General features: G+C 42.1%; 2 protein-coding genes across 8 annotated transcripts in view; both read right to left on the bottom strand.

Moving 5' to 3' along the window:
* The window catches only part of ppm1bb (protein phosphatase, Mg2+/Mn2+ dependent, 1Bb), a 68,515-nt gene extending 60,337 nt beyond the window's left edge, over window positions 1–8,178 (bottom strand). For 5 of the 6 annotated variants that reach the window (XM_084323930.1, XM_084323926.1, XM_084323929.1 and 2 more), the window contains exon 1: window positions 7,789–8,178. The gene's annotated coding sequence lies outside the window, so the exon portion shown is untranslated. Of the gene's footprint in view, window positions 1–7,064; window positions 7,135–7,788 lie in introns of all 6 variants that reach the window. The other variant, XM_084323927.1, reaches the window with a different exon arrangement.
* A 10,474-nt stretch (window positions 8,179–18,652) lies between these two features.
* The window catches only part of mta3 (metastasis associated 1 family, member 3), a gene marked incomplete at its 3' end in the record, with an annotated part of 35,814 nt that continues 30,968 nt past the window's right edge, over window positions 18,653–23,498 (bottom strand). For both annotated transcript variants that reach the window (XM_084322611.1, XM_084322612.1), the window contains one exon: window positions 18,653–18,824. In XM_084322611.1, coding sequence (XP_084178737.1) covers window positions 18,653–18,824 — 172 coding nt within the window. The remainder of the gene's footprint in view (window positions 18,825–23,498) is intronic.

Below are 23,498 nucleotides of genomic sequence, written 5' to 3'. Positions count from 1 at the left end.
TTTTCTCGCTCCTAAACGATATGAAAATAAAAAAAGGTCAAATCTATCTATAACCATTGTATCATCAAACTATTAATAAAACGGGTTTATAATTACCCTATCCACAAGGGGAGATTGAATTGATGAGTGTGGTTACTAAACAAAGCTCAAAAAAGAAGTTGAAATATTTCGCCTGAAACTAGCAGGCTACAGATCATGTGCGCACCGGCCGCGGTCTTGACCCAAAGTCAGGTCAGTGAAAGCAGTGATTACTGGCACCTAGTTGTAGGGTGCATTGTAATGTGTCGTGCCACCAAGTTGCACTACTGAGTTAGTCAACTCCACCCCCCACAAACAGTGTTGAGGTTGTTGCTCATTACTTTACTTATTACTGCCAGGGTAAGTCATTAATTACATTACAACTTGAAAAATAATTCTGTAACACGCTCTCGCTGGGCGAGGAGGCGGAGGTCTGCTGCTCTGGGGTTAGAGAGCATGACACTCGACAGTCAGCAGTGTCTTAGCTGCGCCTCGCCGTCTCTCCTCTGTCAGGAGACTGCACTTTAAACCCCAGCGTCGTGACGACAAACAGGAACCAGGCAGTGGGACGGAAACAAGGTTGGGAAATGGGGACATTTTTTCTTACACTGATGTGGAAGGAATTATCACAATATTTCTTTGAATCCTTTATAAAGGTGCTGTAAGTGGCATATCTTTGTTAAATAGCTCTACATTCTGACAGCCATCACTGATATAGTGTTTGGTCAGTTTGTCTTCCAGTCCCTCCTGCTGTGCAGTAAACTGATTTTCCCCCCCAATTTTATCCAATCAGGACTCAGGAGAGAGAACCCTATATATATTTGACTACTTTCAAGAAATATTGGCAAGGCAAAATTGCTTACTGCACTGGTGGTAGATATTTACTTGTTTAAAAAGGATACATTTGCTTAAAACTAGTTTTTCTATCTTATTTTTGTAGTGTGGATTGGATAAAGGGGGAACGGGATGGCAGACATTTTATTTTTGTATCCACTTTTTCTCCTTATTTTCTATTTTTCTCCCATCCCAATTTCGTGTTTCCAATTCTCCCCTCCCCTGTCTTGAACGTTGCTCACATATGCCCCCCACTGGTCGGTTGTAGGGAGGATAGAAGCCTTGCATCACGTGTCCCATCCGGTACACGAGGAGGCAGCCCGTCACATCTTTTCACCTGCCAGCGCGGACTCTCATTGGCGAGGTGTAACGTGTGGGAGGCTCATACTACCCCTGCTACTTCCTGTCTCTGCAGGCGTCCCCCAACAGACCTGTAGGAGTCGCTGTCCACAACGTCCAGATTACCACCCATCAACTTCCACCCGCTGACTCTGCCAATTGAGCCAGTATGACGGCCGGCCCAAGCCGGAGGCAATGCTGACACCCGGATTTGAGACCGGAGTCTCTTGCATTGGTGACGAGCACAATCTCCGCTGCGCCACCCAGCCGCCCGATGATTGCACTGCAGACATTTTATTTTCCGTTTACTGCAGAGCAGAGGGACTGGGAGACCAAGGTTACTGACCAGGCACTATCAGTGATGGCTGTCGGAGTGTAGAGCTATTCATTTAACATGTAGACCACTTACTTAACGAACCAAAAAGCCACGTACAGCACCTTTAAATACATAGCTGGGTGATATGGCCAAAATATTATCTCACAATATGTTTCATAGTTTTGAAGGTATAGCCTAGCGGTAGGCTGTTGAAGATTTTGGTTATAATCCAGCAACTATAAAATTACACTGATATTATGCAATTATTTTTCTTGTAATTAAATTGTCATGGTGATTGAAAAATACCTTTGTGTAGATTCATGACGGTATACCTTTCAAGCCCTAAAATTAAATTCATACTCTAATGAGAAAATTGCATAGGCGGTACACTAGAGGCGTCGCCGGGCTATGGGGCCTAACTTGCACTTCACCCAAAAACTACCGTAGAGCAGTGTTTCTCAAAGTGGGGGGCGCGCCCCCCAGGGGGGGCGCAGAGGCATGACAGGGGGGGCCTTGAGATTTATTAAAAAATAAAAAATAAATTTTTTTTTTTTTTTTTATTACAGAAAATTGTCACTAAAGTGCTATCTGTTGCAGCTGCACTGTTCTCCATGAAAATACCATTTCTCAAAATCTGAAAATCATTATTTAATAAAACACAGAAAAGGATCACCAAGTTACTCTGGATAAAAAAAAACCTTTACAGACAACATTGAGACAAAGCTTCCGGACACATCTCCATCCAAACTCTTGGAAGAACTCTTTGAAATCTCATCTGATACCACCTGGAGAGCTAGTTTCAGAGTGTGGTGCTGAGTACCAAGTATCTCATGATGCAGCAGTTAAGGTGTTGATACCATTCAGCACCACATACAGTATCTGTGTGAAGCTGGCTTTTCATCCATGACAGCTCTACGACAAAATATAGGGCCAAGTTGAGCCTTGAGGATGACATGCGTGTTGCCTTAACAGCAGTGTTGTGCTAGTTACTGAAAAATAGTAACTCAGTTACTTTACTAGTTACTTCATTTCAAAGTAACTTCGTTACTGTACTAGTTACTTACACCCAAAAGTAATGAGTTACTGTGAAAAGTAACTATTTAGTTATTTAAAAAAAAAAAAAAAAAAAAAAATTGCTCAAGTCCCATGCCCCATATACTCAAAATCGGTTGATCAACTTGACAGTTTCCATTCACATCACCGAACTCTGCTAAGCAATGTGGTCTAGAGCGTTTCATTATATATTCCCTCCCCGCTGTATGTATATTTCTCTCCCACCCACCCACCCCCTCCTAATGTACAGTCCCCTCCCCATCATATGTATATACTCTGTCAGGATCTAGGGGTAACAGTACTGTATATTTGAATACCGCTTATGTCACAAATGTATCAGTACTAAATACCTATATGTCCCTATGCCATAAATGTCATGTATGTTGTGTATGTCATAAATGTCTATATGAATTGAAAATGGGGGACCCTGATGGAAACAAGACAAACGTCTTTCTCAGGTCTGCATCCCCTTAACAATTGTATGTATTGAGCCGTACTGTATTGTACCCATTCTGCAATCTGTTAAATAAAGTTTTCATTCATTCATCCATTCATTAATTCATTCATAACCATCTTGCAGCGTTGTTATCAAAGCATTGCAACGTTAGAATAGTTAGGATATCAATTGTGCATGAAAGGACTATATTTATATTGTTTGATTAGTATTATGAGATTCCCTGGCAGATTTTGTACAGTCAAAATCCGTTGATCTTGAGTTTCAGTGAACACATTGCACTCACCGTCACCAGTCTGCGGTGGTCGAGATGTAACGTTAGTCCAGTTGACTCCAGCAGCCCTTCAAACATGTTCTTTATCTCGTTTCCATGTTGTATATTAATTATCTCTCCAAGTAGTTGCTAAATGGTTTGTTAGTTCGTTATTATTACTGCGTTCTTATTATGTAGATTCATAGCGAGCGTCCTCTTGTTGTTTACTGTAGAGAGCGCCTATTTCTTTCAGAACGTCAGTGGCCAATCAGAAGTGCGAAACCAGAATGAGGCTACGGAAAGAAATAATAATAATAATAATACTTCGTTTTATATAGCGCCTTTCAGTCTACAGTAAACAAAACAAACGCAGGCGAAATAAGGACGCTCGCTATGAATCTACATAAAAAGAACGCAGTAACGAACTAACAAACCATTCAGTAACGTAAGTAGCGTTACTGAATTTCAAAAGTAATGCGTTAGAGTACTAGTTGCGGCAAAAAGTAACTTCGTTTCTGTAACGCGTTACTTTGTAACGCGTTAGTCCCAACACTGCTTAACAGCAATAAAGACTGTTTGCTTATTTCCTATGTTCGCTTTGTAAATTCCCAGTCACTGAGTGAAGATCTGCTGTTTTGCAAATATGTCAAAAACAGAGCGACAGCTGATGAGCTCTTCAAAATGATTGACAGTTACCTGACAGAACATGGACTGAAATGGGAGAACTGTGTGGGCTTTTGCTCTGACGGTGCGCATGCCATGGCAGGGAAAAGGAGGGGGCTACAGGCGCACATCAAGGGGGTCTCGCCAAACGCGCAATGGACACTCAGACACTGAGTGAATTCTGGCTTGGTGTGGAGAGGGAGCATCCACTCATAGGGCAGAGGGCTGTGGGCATCCTTCTTCCCTTCGCCACATCCTATCTCTGTGAGATTGGATTTTCAGCTGTTGCTTCACTGAAGACAAAGCACAGGTCTAAGCTCAACATTGAGCATGACTTGAGTGGCAGTATCAAGCCTGCAACCTCGTTTTGAAAAGATGTGCAGTGCAAAACAGGCTCATTGCAGCCACTAATGCTGTGATGACTCACATAATTTACTTACATTTTCTCTTTTTTTGCACAAATTGCAAAGTTCTTTCACAAGTTTTCACACGTTTTTCACAAAGTTTTCCATCTATTTTTTTTTAAAGCAGTGTCCTTGAATTGTATTGCAATGTTACAAGATGTCTCTATTTTTTTTTAAAAGCACAGTCTTTGAGTGTGTATTGGACTGTATTGTTATGTTTTTGCACAATTGCACATAGGCCTGCCGCGATAAGCAATAAATCGATTGTGGGGCAACGCCACATAGCTTAACTACATTTCTCAATAGTGTTGCTCCTTTTAACCAAGTAGCGTTATTTGTAGTGTAACGTTAGAATAACACAGAATAACGTTAATACAATTACATGCATCATTGTTTACAATGAACGGGTGGGGCTAGTCAAAGCACTGGAGACGGGGACAAGTTAAACATGAATTAATTTATTATAACGGGTCGTTTTCGAGTCGTGCTGCAGTGCCTACGCACCACAGCTATTCTATTATATACTGCTTTGACGCTTCCTCCTCATCGTTGATTGCCTGTAGTAGCTGCATCTAACGTTAGTAGCTAACGTTAAAACTAAAAAACACAACCGGACGAGACAAGTTGTCGGCTAGGATAATCACAACAATACTTCCGGTCCGGTCGGTGGGCTTCAAAATAAAAGTCTTAAACCGGAAAAGACAGAGCGGTGGGCTTCAAAATAAAAGTTTTGGAAAATAAATTTCTCAAAAAATTTCTCTAACCGGTCGCAATAATATCGCTTATCGCGATATTTTCAGGGGCAATTAATCGCCCAGCAAAATGTCGTGGCAGGCCTAATTGCACAGTTGTAAAGTGGTTGCACAATTTGAAAGGTCACGATATTGGTGTTATTTCAATAAATTTAAACATGGCCCATTTCATGACTATTTTGTTGGGGCGAGGGGGGGGGGCCCAAAATATTTTGGTCCGCCAAAGGGGGGCCTGACAGAAAAAGTTTGAGAAGCACTGGCGTAGAGTGACATTGGCCCACTTGCCCTGAGCCGCACATTTCTGCATTTACCTTGCTCTCATGTGGAGGAGTGATTAGCAAAAAGGTCACCTGGAACTATAAATGCTCATAGCCACGCAACCACCGCAGATAAAGAACCTACGTGGAAGTCTAATTCGGCCTGAATACGAATGGAAGGATACAGTACGTAACGCGTGTGAAGATGAAGATCACTTTATTGTCATTGTACAAAGGCATATGTATTTATTTCAGAGATCAGAGGGCAGGGTCGGGCGCAGTGCAGCGCCCTTTGGTACAGTTTGACGGTTCAGTGCCTTACTCAAGGACACCTGGGCAGGATGGTGGGCACCGTCGATGCAACACCATCTACCCTTCAGTCACATGATAACAGTAACCCCCCACGTCGTTTTCTGGTCCAGAAAGACCCTGCACGTTCAGTTTACCTGCACCTGCCACTCCCTTACTAACCTGGGTTAACCTAAAGCAACACGGGGTGAAAAAACACTATGGCTTCCACGATCTGTTGTAACTTGTAGCCCTAACTAACAGATCTATGAAGAAAATCAATTTAACTTTACTTGTACAGCAAGCACTAAGCTTAGGGAGCAAGCTAGCGCAAGCTTCATAAATATAGGTACGATGTTGTTAGTCACAGTATGGGATAGTCACAATATCAGTGATCAAGTTGATATTAACAAAGTTTCCTATGAGGGATCAAGTTTAGCCATGAAATTGTGTTGTTGTTTTTTGTTACTCATTTGTGGGAATTCATAGCATATTAAAAAGGAGCACTTCACCTAAAAACAACGCCGTTTCATTTTGCATAATCCCACACATATCCAAAGGCTCTAAACGGGTTGTTTACAGTTATTGAGTTTGAATATCTCCTCCTGTGATGGCATCAGTAATTGGTAGTTACAGCTCAATGAAATGGGAGGTGGATTGCCATTTTTTCATCAACAGCATTTAATTGAGCTGTAATTAAACACACAAGGATTGAGTGTCCTCTGATGGCATCACAAGGAGATATTCAAACTAATTAACTCAATAACTAAACGAATGTGTGGGAAACAGTTTAGACTGAGCCTTGCGATATGTGTGATATTAAGTGCGAAATAAACCTGCGCTTTCGGTGAAGTCACTTGTGCCCCTTTAAGATTATACACACCCATTTCTATAAACGTTAAGAGCTACCACTTGACGCATGTTTGTATTGTATTCGATTCGTTTTGTGTCATGATCATAATATGTGTTTTCGTCCGAGTATAGTTACCCCCGTGCTAACGTTGGGGTAACTATGGGGGACCCTGATGTAAACAAGACGAAAGTCTTTCTCTCAAGTGTATGTATTGAGCCGTACTGTACCCATTCTGCAATCTGTTAATAACGTTTTCAATCAATCAATCAGTCGTACAGCAGCAGCATATTTGTTTTTATATAGGGAAAGCCCCATCGTTCGACCATTTAATGACATGTGCCAGATTTTGAGCAATGCAGACAGTATAGGGTTAGTGACTAAACGTTAGGAGGGTGAGAGAGCTGCTGTGAGAGCACTGATATGAAACACTGCCGATTACATAATAATTAATGCCATGAACCTTGCCCGCTAATGTAGCTAACGTTATTAGCTATATATGAGTTATTCGACTGGATTATTTCGTTTGTAGACTCCACACGTTGGCTTCAACATAACGTTAATAATGAAACTATATACGTACATATCACGTTATGGTCTGTCTGATCCGGCTCTGTGCGCTAGCAGCTAGTGAGCTCCACAGTGGGCTAGAACTACAAGAGAACATGAGCAAAATTATCAATAACACGCACTGTTGTTTCTTCAGCTGTAGACGGTTTATAATATTAATAACATTTACACACCAAAGCTGCATTAAATCAAATCCGCAGACACTCCACTCGAATGTGATGGTAAATAGAAAAACTGGCAACAAGCAAAGGAAATGCATTTAGCAAACAATCACACACTAGTCCGCAGCGTTATGACAACAACGTCAACTAACGTTAAAAGCAAAGCTACCAGCCAACTTAACGTTAACTGCTCGGGGATCAGACTAACCGCCGGAGAACAACGTGTTCAATAATTAACTAACATGTAACAATATAACTGAAAACGACACGGCTGGTTTTAAGTGGCGATGGACGAACTAGAAGACGGTGCGTTTGTGCGTCTTGGTTGTTTTGAAAATATGATTTTTGATATGATATGTGTGTTTACCAACCGATTGACCACCACATGCTGATTGATCCCAGATATTACACGGGTCCCTCTGCGGGATGGAGGCCTCGTCGCTGCTGCCAGGGAGCTAACAGTATAGCTGCTAGTTAGCCAGCGAGCTAACGACGGTTAGCCTCAGTTAGCCAGCGAGCTAATGATCTCCCCACTTTGTCAAAACTCAACGTCGCTAACGTTATCCGAGTACTTACCTGTTCCTTCTGTAATGCGAAACGTTGATCCCAATCTCAATCGTTGTGGCTGGGTTTTTTGTTTTTGTGTGTGGAGATATATAATAACCTAGCTATCTTATCAAGCTAACGTCAGCTAGCTAGCCTATCTTGTTATGTTGTTTCCTTATTTGACAAAAAAATAACCGAGATCGGCCTCTCAGATGAGCGGCGATAATTCCTCTCTCGGCGGTTCCCTGCTTGGATAGCATTGATTTTTACGCATGTTGACACCAATTCTTCGGCCTCTCACAACAAACAAGAACAATTCGGTTCGTTTTCAAAACAAATATGGACTCTGAGAACGGGTTATATTAGATAATAACACGGACAGATCTCGCACTTTCGTCCATTGAGAGGCCAGAGAGCTCTCCTGCGACTCTGGGTGCTGAACGAGAGGATGTGTTATTTTGGGTATATGATCGGTGATTGGTTATAAGGTCTAGCGATAGCTTTACCTAATTGGACAGTTTCTCTGCCACTCAGCTCTGCCCCTAGCCAAAGTGATGTTGTCATTGGTTAGCGCCTGTTCCTGTAACCCGCTGCTGTAACCCTCTGACGTCATGTCAAAGAAGTGTGCTCGTTTTGGAGCTGAGCGGTGGAGCTCTCGAGTGCATATTACTATTAGCAGCAGGGCACTATTATAAAAAGGACAGTATCCTTTGACAGTGTGTGCATGTTGCTACATAATATCGCATAACTGGAAGAGGTGGGTAGGCCTAAATGACCAGTTCTAATTCAAGAGGAATTTCAGCTACTACTACTACTAATAATAATAATAATAATAATAATAATAATAATAATAATAATAATAATAATAATAATAATAATAATAATAATAATAATAATAGTAATAATAGTAATAATAGTAATAATAGTAATAATAGTAATAATAATAATACAAAATTAAATAATAATAATAATAATAATAATAATAATAATAATAATAATAATAATAATAATAATAATAATAATAATAATAATAATAATAATAATAATAATAATAATAATAATAATAATAATAATAACATAGTAATTTGATTCTAAACCACTTATTGTCTGGTTTCCTCTGGTGCATGTTCCCACATGTCAAGAGTAGCAATGTCTCATTTGGGTCCCTTGCTGAAAAAGTTAAGCCATGATTGGCCTACATATCTACATGAGGTCAGCACTATGTCAGCATTATGTCAAAATACTTCCCAAAGGTCAGTGAATACCACGATCACAACACCAGAGGGAGCTCCACAAATCATGTTAAACCCAGATTCGGTTCAAATAAGGGACTAAACACGTTTCGCAATTATGCCACATCAATGTGGAACGCCCTACCCAAAGCTGTAAAGGAATGTGGATCACTACCCACTTTCAAAACCTCTCTCAAGGGACACCTACGGGAGACTGCAATTCAAAACTGGCCCCTGTAAATATCCTAACCCAACCCCCTCCAATGTACAGTCATTTACCTAGTATGGTTTTGTCAATAGTCCAATGTACAATTTTGCTTGTTTGTACAGTGTCTCCCCCCCCCCTCAATTGTACAGTTTTGCTTGTTTATACAGTGTTTCTCCCCCCCCCCCCCCCAACCACCTCCCCAGTATGGTTGTCAATATCCCAATGTACCCAACCCCCCCCACCCAACCTCCTCCAATGTACAGTTTCTACGTCAAATGTATATACTCCCTTTTCTTGACTCCTTCTGTATCACAAACAGTACTGTATTTGCAAATCTGGTATGTCATAAATGTATAGATGTAGCAGTACTGACTATCTGTATGTCAAGTATGTCATATATGTCCTGATGAATTGAAAATGGGGGACCCTGATGTAAACAAGACGAAAGTCTTTCTCTGGTCTGCATCCCCTTAACAATTGTGTGTATTGAGCTGTACTGTATTGTACCCATTCTGCAATCTGTTAATAAAGTTTTCAATCAATCAATCAATCAATCAATCAATCAATTCAATTCAATCAATCAATCAAACTGTATGTGTGTTTATATATAACCCTAACCCTAACAAAACACACCTGGATGAATTAGTGGAGAAACACAGCAAATGCAGATAATAATAATAATAATAATAATAATAATAATAATAATAATAATAATAATAATAATAATAATAATAATAATAATAATAATAATAATAATAATAATAATAATAATAATAATAATAATAATAATAATAATAATAATAATAATAATAATAATAATAATAATAATAATAATAATAATAATAATAATAATAATAATAATAATAATAATAATAATAATAATAATAATAATAATAATAATAATAATAATAATAATAATAATAATAATAATAATAATAATAATAATAATACACTTTATTTGTAGCACCATTCATACAAGAATTGCAGCCCAAAGTGCTTCACATCAGTAATGTAGACAAATGGTGAATGGACATACATTTTTACCCATTCACTCACACATTCACACCGACGGTGGAGGCAACCATGCAAGGTGCCGACCTGCTCATCAGGAGCAGTAAGGGGTTAAGTGTCTTGCTCATAAGGACACTTCGACACACTGCCCGGGAGGAGCGGGAATCGAACCGGGAACCTCTGGATTACCAGATGACTGCTCTACCCCCTGAGCTACTGTCACAAAAAATAGACATAGGCATAAAATGTGCATAGAATTGATGCTTCCGGTGTACTGCATGATACAATTAACATCCTATCATGCTCTGTGGCAGGTATAAAAATGCTGAGCAGGCCCATTTGACCTTGATTATGGATCAAGCAAGAGGAAAATATCTAAGTGACTTTGAAAGAGGGTTCATTATTGGGGCACGGATGGCAGGAGCTTCAGTCACAAAGAACCTTTCTACCCTGTTGAGTGGTCTCTTCTAGGATGCCGACGCCCCCATCCGCAGGGCACTAGGGGTCACTGAGCGGTTTGACGAGTATGAAAATGATGTAAATCATATGCAGTGGCCTTTGCATTCACAAGAACTCAACCCAATTGAACACTTATGGGAGATTTTGGACCAGCGTGTTGAGACAGCACCCTTCACCAACCATCGCACTCCCCCACCCCACCGCACCCCACCCAACCACCTCTAATGTACAGTTTCTTCCCCTTCGGATTTCTCTTTTGTTATGATGTTCTCTCTTTCTTACACAGTACCGTATATTTGTATGTCATAAATGTCTTGATGAGTTGAAAATGGACCCTTAGGTAAACAAGACGAAAGTCTTTTTCTGCTCTTCATCTTCTTAGCAGTTGTGTGTATTGAGCTGTACTGTATTGTACCCATTCTGCAATCTGTTAATAAAGTTTTCAATCAATCGTCAAAACACCAAATGAGGGGATATATTTTTGGAAGAATGGTGTTCCTCTCCAGTAGAGTTGCAGAGACTTGTAGGATCTATGCCAAGGCGCACTGAAGCTGTTCCTGCCGCTCATGGTCCAGCACCTTACTAAGACACTCTATGTTGCTTTTTCCTTTCATTTGTCACTCGTCTGCACGTCTTATAGTGAAGAGAAATGGAACAGAAAGGGCGGCGAGACCTCCAGTCAAAACATGTCTACAGATGTTTTGCGTCCTGCAGGCAGTGTGTGTGTGTGTTTGTGTGTGCGCATGAGGGTGGGGTGGGGGGTGAAGTCGTTGTCATTTTGTGTGTCTCCTGCATTTCCAGCAGGATTAGACTCGAGTCTTATTAATGAAAAACTCACCATATATCAGAACAGCTCCCCAAGGGTCCAACAAGGGTTATGAGACACACCAGATTAAAAGGCCCTGTTTATTCATTTAATTTATTTAGCACATTATTTAAAAACAGTGCTAGGGGGGCGGTCAGGTGGCGTAACGGAGATTGCGTTCGTCACCAACCCCGGAGCGGCTGGATTCGCCTGTTCGAATCCAGCTCACAGCTCCGGGGTTGTCACCAGCTTGGCTGGCCGTTCACACTAATACAATTGGCAGTATTAGAGGGTGGGAGAAGCTGGCGGGGTGGGTCCGGGTCGTTGTAAACAGCGACTCCTACAGTTCGGTCGGGGCGCCTGCTAAGCGCGGATAGGATCTAAGTGGGATAGTGTGATCCTTCCACACGCTACGCCCTCTCAGTGAGAATCCGCGCTGCCAGGTGAAAAGAAGCGGTTGATTGGCTGGACGTGTGTCGGAGGAAGCACGTGGTAGCCTCCACTCTCCCAGACCGACTGTGGGGGGTAAGTGCGCAGCGACCAGGAAGGGGATTGGGAATTGGCATAACGACTAACATTGGGATGGGAGAAAATCGGAGGAAAAAGGAGGGGGGAAAAGATCAATAATAAAAATAAAAAAAAAACAGTGCTAGGAGGGAACGAAGCCCAAAGGGCTTGTACAAAGTTCCACTCCCGTCCCATCAATGTCCAAAATCAAATATGAACGAAATACATGGTCAAGAAAATAAACTCAAAACAAGATCAGAGACATAAGGCAAACACTATAACCAAAAAAAACACAGCAACAAGAGCCAATAACAAGAAACGAAAAAAAGTGCAAGAAGGCAAAGGAGAGGAGAATAACATATGAAAAATATATAATGAAGAAAAAGAACAAAAGAAACCAGCATTATAGGTAACACTGTTACACAGGACTAACTTAATAAGTTGATGATTTCTGATGAAATTAAATGGCCTTTTAGTTGCTTTCTAAAGATAGATAAGGAGGTTGTTGATCTCAATGATGAACCTAGCGTGTTCTAGAGTTTAGGACCTCTAAAACGAATGTTGTATTGATGGCTAGATGTCCGACAGAAAGGCCCTGTTAAAAGAGATAAATGTTGTGTGTGTGTGTGTGTGTGTGTGTGTGTGTGTGTGTGTGTGTGTGTGTGTGTGTGTGTGTGTGTGCATGGAGAGGCACACAGTGAGAGACAGCAGAGCAGAGTGGGTATTTAATTTTCAAAGATGAGGGATTAGCATTGGCAAAATTTGATCATTCTCCTGTGATCTCAGGATGTTCAATCACAGCTTATCCCAAGTATTAAACTCTCTCTTTCACCCACCCCACCCCCCACCACCGCCAAAAAGCCTGTCACCCTCCCAACACACACACACACACACACACACACATGCACGGTCCACTTCAACTCTTGATGTTCTCATTGGGTAAAGTGGCCCACTGACCCTCCCGCCAGGGTGGTGTGTGTGTGTGAGATTGCTCAGCCGGCCGGCTGGCCACCTCCTCCAGGGAATGGGGGGGGGGCTTTGTAGCGTCTTATGGAAGCAGCTCAGGAAAGTAAATTAAAAACTGTTACGCCTAATCTGGAGCACCAAGAACAAGTGGCACACACACTCTGAGCCTGATGATCCACCATGTTTACATGGATCGGCTAAGCTCACACTGACACACACACACAGGCACTCCCATGCGCGGGTGGACACACACACATACACACACAAGCATACAAGCATGTACTCATACATGCCTCTACCATACACACCAACACGCACATTACACTCCCTACTGGTAAAGACCAACTGATTGTGTCCTGGGCCGGATGGAGGGAGGGAGGGAGGGAGGGGAGGTCCAGGGTCTGCACTCTCATTTTCAGCCCTGAGATCAGAACAGGGACATCTGGGCCACATCATTACTGCAATCTTATCTTCTGCTTGTTCATTCCCAGCTTACAGAGCTTACAGGGACAAACCTCCCTACACACACAGCTTATGTGTCACTATACTTGTGACATTGTATTGACTTACATTCATTCTCTAACCATAACCCCTACAAACCTAACCATAACCATACCTCAATACCCCCCACCCCACACACATTCATAGATACAACTTGTAAACATGTATGTGTGAACGGTCAAATACAAAATGTTTTGAAGGTCTTTCAATGTAACAGCAGGAAAGTGGAGAGATTTTCACTGATACGCTATCATCATGAAAGTGAGCAGTATTTACCTGCTGTTTCGTTATGTGCCTGGACCAGTGGAACTCTCTGGACTTATGTGAATGCCAGATCAGCCAGAGACTTTTCACAAGCCTCTCATTAGAATGCACTATATGGGCCCTGTATATTGTATATATATATCCAGAAAGTGGAACATATAACTGTAATTGGATGGGATACTATATGGGTTTTCTATCGACCACGTGGATCCGAAAATATAACTGTAGAATGATTGTATTTGTGTGAAAAATACAGTACTCTGATACAGACCTTGAGAGCGCTGATGCACTGCACTCTGGTGGTGGATAGCTGTTATTACACCTGGGACGCAGTTCCTCTTGTTGGCCTGCGTGGGGTGCATTCTGACAGCCACGTGAGAATAATGAGAAAGTACATGGCTGGCTGGAATGGATTGTCCATTTTCATGGAGATGACAACGTTACCTGGTGGTGCACCCCTATTTGTTTATATGCCAATAATGGCTAGATGTAGTTTTTGTACATTGAGTCATTTGATTTCTTATTTATCTTTTTATTGTCTGAACCAAAGTTTCCAATCGCGGGCTGTCTGCTGCGGTGTCTCCGTGAGAAATCCCTTATATAGCCTGTGATTTGCTTACCTTTCTTTACAAGATGACAATGGTCCATTAAAAACTCTGCTCCAGGTGAGGCTCGAACTCACAACCTCGGCATTGCTTGCAGGTTACTGACATATAAGTACCGCGCGCTAACCGATTGCGCCACTGGAGCTTCGATGTGCACAACAGAGAAAACCCTTCAAGAATGTAGTAAATTTCATAAGGTGTCTATGTTTCAGAATTAGTCGTATTTTGTCTTCGTAAAGACATCAATGGGGTGTGAACTAATAGAGAGCTGGGTAATAGTGCACAATGATTATATAGCGCAGCTGAGTGACAAAAGCCAATATTATTAGAGAGCAGTTATGGGGGTAGATTTCTATCAAAAATAAACAAACGCAAAAGTAGAATCCACAATCGTGTGTGTGTGGATAGTTTTTACGATTGTGGATTCTACTTTACGATTGTGGATTCTACTTTTGCGTTTGTTTATTTTTGATAGAAATCTACCCCCATAAATAGATTACGTTCCTCCAATGGCCACCGTGTGTGCTGCTGTTCAGGGCCTCCATAATGAGAACACCATTATTATTATTTTTTGTATTATATAAATTTAAAAAAATAAAGTAAAGCCAGACCACATCCCCGAGCTAAAATACAAAGTATGCCCACACTGGTTCTCAAACCATTTGATGCCATTATATTATAATACAACAATAATAATTCCAAAGCACACCATTTAATTTTGCTTTTTGAATGTCATATAAAACATAGAATGATGATCATAGAAGAGGAGAATGCTAAATATGAACAGCTGATGGAGCAAAACGGATTAACTTTGATCAGGAAAGGTATTATTATAGGCTGATTTCATTATATTTTAATGAAGAAAATGTTGTTTGACATTGTAGTGATTGTAATGGTACATAATTCACCCACGGAACATTAGTCCCGCCCGAACATTCTGGAACATTTGTGATTATGTCATAGCCGAACATTCTGAACAATGAACATCGAACATTCTGGAACATTTGTGATGTCATAGCCGAATGTTCTAGAACATGGGTGATGTCACCTTATGATGTCATGACCAATGTTCTAGAACATTTGTGTATGTATATATGTATTCTGCAATTCTCTCAGAGTCAGTCAGTCAACTGCAAGCAATGTAGCAGTAGCATGTTGTATTTCTGTGCTTAATAAATGCTATTTGCTCTGCCTCGAGCTGCCTTCGCCGAATCTCATCTCTCGGCACTACAACATTGACTTTATTTACATTTTGAGCATGTCTCAAGTCAATCCTGAACTGAACCACAAGTCAAGGCCCACCAGTGTAGCTCGGCCCACCATACTCATTCAAGGGTACTATGACTATGCGTGCACCTCATGGTACCAAAGCACCTCAAAGGCGCTTAAAACAAAATTACAAACATCACAAAACAAACTGGTCAGACTACTACTTGACCTGAACCCCAGAACCCACCTCACCCCTGCCCACTTTGACAACCTAGGATGGCTTAGAGTAGACGACAGAGTACAGCAACTTGCAATGGGCCTGGTCTACAAGATACACTATACGACCGGGGTGCCCATGTACATGTCAAAATACTTCCCAAAGGTCAGTGAATACCACAACCACTACACCAGAGGAAGCTCAACAAATCATGTTAAACCCAGATTCGGCTCAAACAAGGGACTAAACACGTTTCTCAATTATGCCACAACAATGTGGAACGCCCTACCCAAAGCTGTAAAGGAATGTGAATCCCTGCCCACATTCAAAACCGCTCTTAAAGAGCACCTACGGGAGGCTGCAATTCGAAACTGGCCACCGTAAATGCCCAAAACCCCCACCACCTCCTAATAGACAGTCTCCTCCCCACCGCATGTATATATTCCCTCCCCGCCGTATGTATATTTCCCTCCCACCCACCCACCCCCTCCTAATGTACAGTCCCCCCTCCCCATCATATGTATATACTCTGTCAGGATCTAGGGGTAACTACTGTATATTTGAATACCGCTTATGTCACAAATGTATCAGTACTAAATACCTATATGTCCCTATGCCATAAATGTCATGTATGTTGTGTATGTCATAAATGTCTATATGAATTGAAAATGGGGGACCCTGATGGAAACAAGACAAACGTCTTTCTCAGGTCTGCATCCCCTTAACAATTGTATGTATTGAGCCGTACTGTATTGTACCCATTCTGCAATCTGTTAAATAAAGTTTTCATTCATTCATTCATTCACCCACTATCCTACATCTCATTTTCAAATGAGGGCTAGATATGTACCATTACTTGACACTGTGTCGGCCAGTCAAAACCTATATGAAGACCAAAACCCAGCAGATACCTCATTGATTTGGTTATCAGATCAGTGTGCTATACACACAAGATACAGACTAACATACCTACATTGTTGTGGAAACTGAAAATGTTGATTCATGTGCATTGTCCGTCCCTGGGTAAATAATGCATAAATAAACATAAACTTAAACGTAACATGCAAATTAAGAATATTTCTGAATAGAAAATAGATATTTGTTTGTGATGTTTTCCACCAAAGCACTATAGCCTACCTCATATTTAATCTCTCACACGCCATCTCACACACACACACACACACACACACACACACACACACACACACACACACACACACACACACACACACACACACACACACATACTAATGTGTCCCCTGAGGTGAGCTGTACATTTGTGGACTGTGATTAGTGTTAAGTAAGGGCTCCTCAATCTTCAGGACTGTTCTATAAGTGTCAAGTTTCTCCATGGTTACTCTAACATTCTGGCACAGGCTTCCACCTGAAATGGGCCCCATCCATCACGCCTTCCGCAGCCAACAACAAAAGCCTATAGCTGGAATACGTAGTACTACTGTAATGATATGGGAGACCACCAGTATCTGGCATTGTGTTGTTGTTTTTTATTTATTTTTTATTATTCAGCATTATTCCATATTCAACACATGACATACAGGAAACACCAACATAAACATTCTGGATAAAACGAGGAGAATAATTGACCCCATGGGGTCAGCGGAGGTTCTAACCTCAAACGCATGCGGTGGCAACGCCAGTTTTGAAACTCAGAATAAACAGGCCCAAAGGCCACACTCCACCGGCGACCTTTGTCTGAGGCAACTTAGATGGGCAACACCGCTGTTCAGGCTGGGAGGGGGATCTGCAAATAATGGGACTAGATCTACGTTGACATAATAGCTTATTAGGAGGGTTATAAGGAGCAGAAGTATTGTGATGAAATACTGTTCATAATTGTTGGAAATAACCTGTTGCCCATCTATATTGCTTCAACATGTTGCCTGTGGGTCATGATAAGTCAACATGACAGTTCCATGCCCTTTTCTGCTGGAGAGGAAGAGCGTTAAGTGCCCATATCGGGGCTAGTAGGTAGGTAGGCCATAGAAATAGATGAGTAGAATGTACAGTGTTGTAATGGCATATACAGAATATAATACACAGGCGCATCAGGGAGGAAGACCTATTGTGACATATCTCTATGCTGTTCGCTGTGAGGCTCGTCTCTTTGACTTGCTATTATTTGAAGGCCAGCAGCTTCAACCCGGGTAATTGACAGCCGTCTGGGTAGAATTTAAACACTTAACGGGGTTGCTAGGCAAACATTGTGAAGTCGTAATTCCATGATGCAGGCTCCATCTCGTCGATTTAGAATTCAGGACAAGAGTAGAGCCGAGTTGACACAGATGAACAATTGATGCAGTCACTTTTTTAAATGCTGTCGCGTTGATTTTCTTAGTGCATTTTTGTGTTTGAGACAGACACTTGCCCCTCCTCCCACGGTTCAACCACTCACACCCCCCCCCCCCCCCCCCATCCCGACTCTGAACTTTTCACAAACTGATTAAAACTTCACAACGATATACCATCAATCAATATACATGACCCCCAAAAAAAAGAAAAACACAAAGCTCCGTCGATATGTGCATCCCTAAAACGTAGAAGAGCACACATAAACATTCAGTTTTTCCCATGCATCCAGTATGCACAAATACACACAGGCGCACACGCACACACACACACACACGCACACACACACACACACACACACACACACACACACGCACACACACACGCACACACATACACACACACATAATCGCCAATCAGAGAGACTGCTGGGTAAAGATGAGTGGCATGGAGCGGGGGGGGGGGTGTCTGGACAAGATCAAGTTGTTAAGGACATATTAGCAAGGGGGTTAGGGGAGGAATGACAGGAGAAGGGGTTGGGGGGGGGGGCGCTGGTATGTGTCTGTGTGTGTGTGTGTAAGGGGGCAGGGGGTCTTCAATACATCAGTCATGGATGACGATGGGTCCTCTCATCCTCAAGCTGGGGTGGGGGTGTGGGGGGGCCAGGACCGGCCCCTGTGGCGGGCCCTGGGAGACTCTACGCAGGGTGATCTGCTCACAAGGCTGCCGGCAGGCGTGTCTCAGCTGGGACCTGGACAACAACCTCCTGGCCCTCCTAGACAGGGAGACAACAGGGAGTGCATCAGCAAGGTGGTGTATGGGTCATTTACAAGGTAGTATGGAACTATGGATACACACACAAATACTTAACTAGGTGCTTGACATAAATGCCCAGTTCTGTCATGAATCACTCACACCATTCGTTTAACCATTCACTATAATGCAGAATAAATGGCAATGAATACAGTTAGTCTTGGCGGTATGGTTCCACTCTTAGCGGTGGTCCTTGCTGTGAGAGGTTAAAGTATAACAATACAGAGTAGAACCAGAGAAGGTAGAGGCTGTGGTGTGATGGTGGTGGGCACAAAGCCACAGCGCTTGGCACAAAGTCTGTACAGACAGAGTATGTGTGAAAGGGGAGGTCTTTAAATTGAACGCCAATTCAGTGTAGGCGGGACAATGGAGCGTCAGCTAAGCTGTCACAGCTCCACACGTGCATGACTTTAGAGTGTTCAGCCAGAACTCACTTTGCCCTTTTAGTAAAAAAAATAAAATAAAAAAAAAAAGACACTGGATTCACGGTTTAACAGAATGTGGTCTTTGTCAGGTATATCCATTGAAGTTGCCTAGTATCCCTGATTGCTTTTGAAGGATATTGATGTCAGCCAACCTAAATGGTCTTCACAAGGAACCCCCTTGGTCCCAATGGCCTGAATAATTTACCTTCCTGTCTTTTAATTAAACTATCCCGTTTAACTTAAATGTTCTACAAACTACAGTATGTACTTCCTATCCACTAACACCATTTTATCTATGTATGCAATGGTCAGGACATGGCTCCGTCTCTGTTGTATCTTAAGTGATAGGGATAAATGATATAGTAAACTCATCAATAGAACAACGTTTTGAACCTGTCAAAAGCTCTTTTTTTTATCCACTTTTTCTCCTGTTTTTCTGTGTTTTTCTCCCATCCCATTAGTCGTTATGCCAATTCCCCCCTCCCCTTCCTGGTCGTTGCTTGCATGTGCCCCCCACTGGTCGGTCTAGGGAGCCCTGAAGTCTATCAGATGCTTCCTCCGAGACATAGGAGACAGCCAGCAGCATCTTTTCACCTGACAGCGCGGACTCTCATTGGTGAGGTGTAACGTGTGGGAGGTCACACTACCCTCACCATCTCCCTCCCTCGCTGTGCAGGCGCCCTGACCGACCTGTAGGAGACGACCAGGGTACCACCCCACCGGCTTCCCTCCCGCTGACTGCCAATTGAGCCAGTATGACGGCCGGCCAAGCCGGAGGCAACGCTGACAGCCGGATTCAATACCAGTGTCTCTTGCGTTGGTGACGAGCGCTTAGTCCACTGCGCCACCCAGCCGCCCTCCTGTCAAAAGCTTTTGAAATAGTTGGTTGCACTATTTTATTCCATATACTGCATCTGACGTTGGTCCAAATATTCAGTGCAGGACAGGCAGTATGTTCATAAAAGAGATATATCAGGTCCAATCAGCATCATAGAGGGAGTACCACAGGGTTACATCTTTTCTTTATCTACATAATATATTACAAAATGCATCTTTTTGCAGATGATACCATCATTTACACCAATTCAATGACCACTCATCATGCCATCAATCATTTGCATATATGTTTTTCTTCCATCCCAATGTTAGTCGTTATACCAATTCCCAATCCCCTTCCTGGTCGTTGCGCACTCTACCCCCTACCGTCGGTCCGGGAGGGCGGAGACTAGTATCACATGCTTCCTCCGACATGTGTAGCCAGCCCACCGCTTCTTTTCACCTGGCAGCGCGGGAGAGTGTAACGTGTGGAAGGTCACACTACCTCTCCTAGATCCTTCCCTTGCTGTGCAGGCGCCCCGACCGAACTGTAGGAGCCGCTGTTTACAACGACCAGGACCCACCCTCGCCGGGTTTCCCACCCGCTAACACTGCCAATTGTGTTAGTATGGACGGTCGGCCAACCCGGAAGCACCACAGTTGGATTCGATCCCACTGTCTCTGTGGTGGTAGACAGACACTTAGTCCGCTGCGCTACCCAGCCGCCCACAATTGATTTTCAATTAGAATCCTATTGTTCTGTGGTTGAGGAGGACAGATACAGAACAAATTGATGAGATTTATGTCAGATTATCACATGTCCTCACAACAGAACAATAGGATTCAGGTTAAAAATCAGCAATATGCCCCTTTAATAAGGAAACTAAATTGAGCAAACCCACCCCCATTATAGATATCTGGATAGATTAAACTTTCATGTCTGTGCTAGAATATGGTGACATATTTATATAAGCCTACATGCAGTTTAAAACCCCAGGATGGTGCTTGCCACTGTGCCCTCAACTTTATTACAGATTATAGTTGTCACACACAACATTAGAAATTATATTAGAAATTAAATTGGTCTTCTCTTGCTACAAGGAAACAGAGCCTACTGTTTATCAACTAAGCATTAGGATGCGCTTACTGTCTGTCACCATCTTGCATCTCTCTTATACAGTTCTGGACCTGAGCCAAATTAAACCCGAGGGATATCTAGCCCTGCACATGATGTAAAACGAGTGTAATGAAAATCACTTTCATGCTGTCATGGAAGAAATGGAAACTAGCAAAACAGCTTCCCTCACCTCCCCCTCACAGTTTAGATAACAGATCCCGGTACAACAGACTGTTGTCTTGAAATAAAAAATTCTTGGGAGTCATGACTGCCCTTTTCTTGTCCTCCTGGGATACATTTATATCGTGGATTTATTTTTATTGGTCCAATTTACAAATTGCCCTCTCTTCGCATTTCCCTCCCTATATACAGTTCAGAGATCAGAGTGGTGAGAGAGGTCAGAGCCTAGTGTCACCTGCAGTACAAGTTATTACTCCCTGTGGGGAAATGATTCCTGTGCATTTGACCCCATCGTAACCACTTGGGAGCAGTGGGCAGCTACAGACAGCCGCCCAGGGAGCAACTCTAGTTGTACTGCCAATACCTTAGTCAAGGGTAACGGCAGGAATATGTACCTAGCGCACTTGTCTGTTGGTGTGTCATTGTCAATTGCTGCCATGGTAATTGATGCCAGAATCAAGATGCAAATGATTCAGTTTCTTGTTTGTCTGTCTTGTTTACAACTCTGAAAATGGCCTATATCAGCAGAATAAACATCTCGTAGAAATAAAAAAAATAAAATCGCTTCTTCTCAGAACCTTCAGAAACCATCTACCACATGGTTCTCATTTACCCGCTGCATTGAATGAAGCTTTCATTATTCGCTGACAATTACTACTGAAACTTCAAAGCCCAAATAAATGGTACCCAGAACAGCCCTAGCACCATGGTTGAAGGCAACAACTTGCCTAGATCCAGCCTAAAATAACAAGAAGAGCATGGGTCAAAATGGCTTTCCCATCCCCATTATCACAAGGAATCATGGTGTGAGAAGTAACGTTGTCTCCCAGTGCTGCAGCATAATGACTTCAGTGAGAACGTCGGGGCTGTGTGACCCATCCTTCTCTTATGATTCTGGGATCCAGCCCCCCTGAAGCACTCCCTCACCCAGGCTTTATTCCTGGCTCTGAAGGAGGCTTTACTTCACAACTCGGGTGGGTTTCATGGTGGAATGGGGGATGGAGGACAAAGAGCCACAGCAACCTTTGGACACAGAGACATACGATCCCTGGAACACATTCACAAGTCATAGGGCAGCCGCTAATGGAAGTCTAGTGCAAACCACAGCGAGATGAATATACAAAATACACATGAATACATATTATTCACATTTTCCGGCCAGAACATAGAGTAAGTATGTTCTCTAGCTCTCTCTTTCTTTCTTCTCCCCCCCCCCCTCTCTCTCTTTTTCTCCCTCTCTTTTTCTCCCTCGTCGCCACATCAGCGCCACAGGGTTGTTTCACTCTGGTCTGAACAAAAACACATCAATTACCCTCAGTTTCCTGCTGTTATTCAGACTCATGTAGACTCCATGTGTGTGTGTGTGTGTGTGTGTGTGTGTGTGTGTGTGTGTGTGTGTGTGTGTGTGTGTGTGTGTGTTGAAGTGTGCACATATATTTTACATGTAAGAAGAGCTACACACACTTCACACTTACAAACACACACAAACACACACACACACACATTCTTTTTGTAACATAACATACTCTGCTTGTGAAAAGATAAAGAACAAGACATTATTCTGGTTTTAGAGTTGATGGAGCGGTACAGACAGGACAGGACAGGACAGAGCATATCTATCTATCTATCTATCTATCTATCTATCTATCTATCTATCTATCTATCTATCTATCTATCTATCTATCTATCTATCTATCTATCTATCTATCTATCTATCTATCTCTGACTTTTTTTCTTTCAACTGTTTTGTTGAACTCATGACCTTCAACTTTGTGCAATCTTGTTTCTCCACATTTTTGGTTTATCCTCCCTCTTTCTCACACGCATACTCTCTCCGTCTCTCTCTATCTCTCTTTGTCGATTATTCAATTAAATTCAATAAGCTTTATTGGCATGGAGTAGTACATTTCAGAATATATTGGCAAAGCTTTGGTTAATCAATCAATAAATAATCATTAAAATAAACAAAGGTGATTCTTTAATAATGATTAGAAGATTAAAAGTGATGATAATAGATTCACAATTTTAAAAGATGATGGTAATAGTAAGACAAAAAGTAATAGGTTATTGTCAATCAATACTGAAAAAGGATCTTTCT

The sequence above is a fragment of the Notolepis coatsorum genome, assembly GCF_963971535.1.
Source record: "Notolepis coatsorum genome assembly, chromosome: 10".
Lineage (NCBI taxonomy): Eukaryota > Metazoa > Chordata > Actinopteri > Aulopiformes > Paralepididae > Notolepis > Notolepis coatsorum.
The sequence above is the reverse complement of the archived record's forward strand: the minus strand, read 5'-3'. Positions and strand labels throughout refer to the sequence as shown.